The 6,000-nt window shown below is 42.8% G+C and overlaps 1 protein-coding gene across 2 annotated transcripts in view; it reads left to right on the top strand.

The window, feature by feature from the left end:
- The window catches only part of zfpm2a (zinc finger protein, FOG family member 2a), a 119,880-nt gene that overhangs the window by 33,486 nt on the left and 80,394 nt on the right, over nucleotides 1-6,000 (top strand). For both annotated transcript variants that reach the window (XM_005741266.1, XM_005741265.1), the window contains exon 3: nucleotides 4,792-4,893. In XM_005741266.1, the coding sequence (XP_005741323.1) occupies nucleotides 4,792-4,893 (102 nt within the window). The remainder of the gene's footprint in view (nucleotides 1-4,791; nucleotides 4,894-6,000) is intronic.

The raw sequence follows: 6,000 nt of genomic DNA, 5'->3' as shown, positions 1-6,000 counted from the left end.
CACACACACACACACACACAAGGGCCTGTTAGCTTGACATTGGCAACAGAAATGACAAAAATGCTTTTAGGATCATCTTTTTTTTTCTTCTTCAGACAAACAGTAGAAATGATTAGTCCTGCATCAGTGCTTCCTAAGCCCTCTGACTTATGACCCATTTAAACACAGCATTGTCCTTTTGTTAGGCCTCACCAGTGGTCGCACATGTCCAGTTTAACAAAGGAAGGAGTGATTTTATTATTTTGTTTTTGGAGTCAAAAAAAAGTTCAAACAGACAGAATCTATTAAAATAAAGCTAAATTTGTATATCAAGAACATGTGTTTCACATCATCCCAGGTAATTACTCCAATCCAATGCCTCTATTAGACAGCTTCATTCAATACTCTGCAAGTTAATGTTTTATTTTGGATACACAATTCAGTGATCAAGAATTAAAATACAGTGCTTTATCACTGATGGGACTATCCAGCTGCACATGAAGTACTCAAGTTAGACCTATTTTGACCAGCTACACAATTTAATCCCTCGCATAATGCGTCATGATCGTCAGTAATGGGCAGCCCTGAATCGTGTGGATATACGGTTACAGGTATGAGCAGCCCCCTGTCAGTTCAGCTCAGAATAATGTCTCTGAAAATGAACAAGCTTGGTGGAATAGTAGCACCCCAGAGAGACTGAACACTGTTTTTAATATACATGGCATTTTAGAGGGGGTCTGCCTCCCTTTCAAGACTTCTATGAGGAAGGGGGAAAGGCACACATCTAAAGAAATAACCTTGGCTTTCCCTTGCTATTAAACAAGAATTTTTACCTCAAACAACCTCTCCTGCTCGGTCAATTTCACATTTATGGAGCTGTGCTTGTGAAGAACCCCACAGATGAACACGCTCGCTCCCACAGAAAAGATTTATACTCTATTGACACACCTGGCTCCATAATTGTGAGAAAGATACCTTTTTTTATATACGCTGAGTGGCATCTTTTTTTACTGAAATTGTGAAATTTCACCTTGCTGTTTCACCCCCTCTTTTATTGTTGGCTATCTGTGAAGTTCAGCACAGGGTGTTGCCACAAGCTGTTCCCTCTGAGCGTTCCAAGTGTTTGTCTGATGACAAATGACTTCCTTACTTAGCACTGACAGTAAATTTACATGTCATTTCACGTGTCTCATTTCCTCGACGTAAAACAGCTTTTCGTGAAGTTACATTACACGAGGGTTGTTTGTTTTTTTCAGTTCGTTTCTGAGGTTGTTGCGGGTGTCAAGATACATGAAGTTAAACGTGAAAATTTGCACTCTTTTGTGCCGTTCTCCTCGAATTACAGAAACAATGTGGGCAGAAATATTCTATCACAGTTGAAGTGAAAAGTGAAAGCAAAGGACTTAACACGGTAAATAATTAAAAAAAAAAAAATACACCTTGAACTTTCAAATAACCTCTCGGTGAGTAATTTGACTTGCGGCAGCCACAGATGTACAGTAACAAGGAGAAAGTGGCACAATTAATTATTCTTTGTGCGACACAGAAGTAATCTGAATCTCCAGCAACACGGGAGGAAGATCTCCTTGGCTCTTTCACCACAGCTGCCAGTGCCCAGAATGGTAAATGTGGAATTTTAATGCACAGTTGATGCTGGAGAATATGGGGAAATGCTAATTTGTGGTGCGATAAGATGAATCGAGTCATCCCTTTAGCCCCATTTGACTCAGTGGAGGAAATTAATCATTAATGTTTGTTAAGTATGACAATCTAACTGGGCCAGATCTACATGCTCAGAGACTGAGGCAGAGCGAGATAAAGACCCAGGCTGCAGACAGGGAGGAAAACTGCCAGATTCTGTAATGATGGGAATTTATTGGCATTTAAAGAGACAGTGGCAAGGCATTTCACTAATAGCCTCCCTCCATTGGAGTGCTCTGCCTGCCACAAATTGCATGCAATTCAGACCTATTTTTCAGATAGCAGAGAAGTCTTACAGCTATGCTTGACTTTGGTGAAAAAGGTTGCTTCCTTGAAATGACTTTATCTGTATATGTGACGCAATCTGCATCAGCAGCCAAATATGCAATATCAACGATGCTGACGAGGGGGGGGCAGGCATAGCCCTCCTGATATTACATTTTGAAAATCATCGCCAAGCTCCAACACCAGGAAGCATGTGATGGGTTTAGAAATGCGACAGTGGGTTAAAGTCATCGAGCCCGGGATTTGGTAACCTATAGAACTCTGCCATATCCCATAGGAATACTTAAAAATACTTATACACCATCTTGCAGAAATTGCAACCTGTCTCAGGACTCAGTGGTCAGGATTAGAGTGCCCTGAGCTCCTTAAAGTCGCATGCGAGAGATTGACATTTTCAAGGGCTTCCTCGGCAGAGACAATGCTAAAAGGGAGGGAAAAAGCCAATATGACTTTGTTGCTACCTTGCTCGAGGAATTGTTTGTGTAAATCGCCTATAAGCTTATTGACCTGAATGTGTGGCACGCTGCATGCGACTGCGATTTGGCTAGAGAGCTGTCCTTTGATAGAGCAGCGATAGAGCTGATTTTAACAGCTCACTGGCTCCTCTCGCATGCCCGCCAACCCAGAACCCAGCAGGCCGCCTCGCCTCCCCAGCCCTCCCCGTCCCTTCTGTTCTCCTCAGCTTTCTCTCACTCAGCCTCAAGTATATCCATCTGAGCGTGCGGGGAAAGGAACCTAAGCCAGATGTAAATTATGATCTAGGCGATAATGTAGAGGATGATCATTGACAATCTGTCCCCTTTGATAAGACTGCAGAGGGGTTTCAATTCAAATGATGAAACAAAGCAGAGGCTCGATTACTCAGATTGGACCTCGGTGAATGAAATGGAGCACCTCAATCAATCCATTTCCATGTTGTTTTAAAATCTGGGGCGGGGGGGGATCTCGACATTTCTCTGTATTCCAGGTTTTATCTCACTGACTGTACTGTAAGCAAAGGAGTGCTGCTCCAGCACTGCTTCCTCTGCTCGCCTTTTTTTTCTTCCTAGTGACATTTGTGCAGGAAACTTCATCAAAGCCCTGTGACATTGTTCCCTGTGAGGTTGCCTGGGCGATTGTGTTTAAAATGCACTGCAAACTGTGTTAGATAGAAGGCAGAAAATCCTTAATCACTGCTTAATTAAGGAATCATCTTGTAGCTTCATTTCCCGGGCTGTAATTAAACACTTCCAATACGTTTCGTTACAGGGCTTAACATGTTCGCCTGAGATCAAGGTAGTGCCTTTAATGTTATCTCACCAGCTTTTTTTTTTTTTTCTTCAAACTGCGCTCCATTGGAAGGAACTGTTGATATACGCCTTTGTTATCCTCGTCATAATACGAGCCTGGTATGCTAAAGAGGTTCTCCAGGCCCAACAATAAATAGTGGGGGAATTTAGTTGAGTGGGCTCCGTGATAATATACTGGGAGAGAGGAGGAGCAGGGGGAAGAAATTGCCAGCCCAAGCAGACACTTGCATAAGCAAAAGTGGGTCATAATGACCTCATGTACTGTAAGTAGGACATTTCTGCAGACTTCCCTACAGTATCGCTTTTTTTTCTTCGTGCACACATCTTCTATTTTAGTGGGAGATAGAAAGCTGACATCCTTTTGGCAATGTTTGCCGCTCTCTTTGAAGTGAGCCACGTCAAAAAAAGGGGAAAAAAGCTAAACAAGCACAGAGTATGTGCTTGATCTGGAGATTAACCCGACTGAGGATGGCCGGCGCTGGAGTGACGTAGTGTGTGTCCTGTGGCAGTTGTCACTTGAAGGTTGATAACTAAGACTCAGAAATGTGTTTTTTTGGGAACTGTGGGGGGCGAAGAACAGAGGCAGGTGTGGTTACAATATATTCATATTTAGGTTTGCTGCATAAGGTATAGGTTGTCCTGTCGTCATATATTTGTATTTAAATCTACATGCCCTCTCCCGCCCCTGTTTTTCCCTTGTGGTGGCGTGTAGTAAGCCACTGGAGCAATCCAGGCCTGTCCTTGACCATTCACTGTTGGGTTTAAAACATCAAAGGAATGAAAAAGATGGGGTGACAAAAGTGAGAGGAATGTACCTCCACAAACCATCAGCCCCAAGCAGGTTTGCTCTTACCTGCCCGAGTCTGAAGAGACACCAACCACTGTGTCAGCCACATTGGATTTATTTAGAGCACCACACTTGGGGCACCTACTAAGCTCTGATTTATGTGCCTATAAACTTTTGAGTACAAACTGTGCTTACCGTAGACATGCAAAAATAGATTTTCTTTTACAGTAAGTGCGTCTACAGTGAGAGCGTCTAGTCTTTTTCTTTTTTTTGTAAAACAAGGTCTTTAAGCACTTACATCCTGGAGAGAGATACCCAAATATCCCTTAGCATGGTCTGTGTGAGCCTTGGGACTGTAAATCAGCCCCTACATCCTATAACACACATTCTAGCTCCCTCCACAATAGATCAAACGGTAATAAATAGCCACCTCTCTCCCACACATTGCTTTCCTTCCTGTTCCATTGGGCTTCCTCCTGTTCCTGCAAGCACTCATGGGAACTCCTTTTTACATAAAAGTGTGCAGCTGCATGTGGTGAATGCACTTTTACAAAATCATACACGGAAACACACGTCACATTGTGACACTTAACTGGTACAGGGAGAAGATGTTAAAAAACCAAAGTCTGCATAATGCAACGATTCATTAAATTACGTGTCCAAACATTAAATTTGGAGAGAGTGCTGTTCACTTTGGGTCTTGTGTGCATTGTGGGACTTAAAGTGCTTTTTTCCCTCTTTTACTTACAGGAGAGGAAGATGGCAATCGAGAGGCAGGAGAGTCGGAGATGGATGGGCAGGGGGAGAAGAGCAGGCACGCTGCTATGGGGCCAGAGGAATGGGATGGTCCAAGTAAGAAAAGCATGAGTATTACTTTACAAGACAGGCTTTCGGGGGTCATTTGATAAAGTTATTGTTGAGTAACTGAAAGGCATGCGGTGTAGTTCGAGGGAAGGTGATAAAGGGGATAAAATATTATTGTTTCTAAAAATGATTGCCTTGTATAGTAACTATATAGCTACACAATCGTGTCAGAAGTCTGCTGCTCGCTTGAAATGTACGTGAAGCCACCATTCGGTTAACAGTAAATTAAATTGTCGACAACTGCTTCCTTAAAGACATTTGTTTTAAAGAACTGAATAATGCAATGCAGACGCAGCTTTTGAAGAGTTTACAACACATTTTTTTTATCTTGTTTGCCCTTTTAGTAAAAGTAACTTCATCAAAATGATGGATAATACATTGAACAAGATAGTTGCACGGCAATTACTGCTCAGCAATAGCCTGCGCCCGCACTGCTGAACACACAAAATGTGATTCCTTTTAATGCATAAAATGACCTCAAGAATTTATTGCAGGTACATGCGTTTTGGGGGGGGGGAGAGAAAAGAAAGGGAGAGCGGGAGAAAAAAGTGGATTTGGGCAAGTTGTGCTTGCTAGCTCGAAGCCCCCCGGGGTGTGTATTTTATACTGACAGTGAATCAGTGTTATCGCACCTATCAGATAATGCATTTATCATTAAATTTCACATTTGCATTTAAATCTGGGGAAGGAAATGAGCATTGCTGGCTAAAGATAAGAGCGCCGGGACGACAGTAATAAACCATCACTGTGATCAGTCAGGAGACAGGGCTGAGGGGGTCAGCTCAGAACTATGGGGGCCATGACAAAAAGAAGGCATCACATGCAGACGAAAAAAAAAAGGCCCCCTTTTTTGGCAAGAAATGCTGAGCTTAAAAATACTGCTTTGAAAAGGAGGGATGGATGTAGCATGACTGGATGTATGACTGACTGTAATTATGCTTTCCCCCTTCTACTTAGCCATCAGAATGAGAATTAGAGGCTCAGAAACACACTGCTGGACAGGCAGCGGGGAGGGAGAGGAGGGGGACTTGAAGTAAACTTTCTCTTTGCATACAGCGAGGACAGCTGAACTGCAGGGGAAGTGATGTGAGACAT

The sequence above is a fragment of the Pundamilia nyererei genome, unplaced genomic scaffold, assembly GCF_000239375.1.
Source record: "Pundamilia nyererei isolate P.nyererei 1_Seehausen unplaced genomic scaffold, PunNye1.0 scaffold00109, whole genome shotgun sequence".
NCBI classification, from domain to species: Eukaryota; Metazoa; Chordata; class Actinopteri; order Cichliformes; family Cichlidae; genus Pundamilia; species Pundamilia nyererei.
This window is presented reverse-complemented; position numbering and strand designations above follow the sequence as displayed.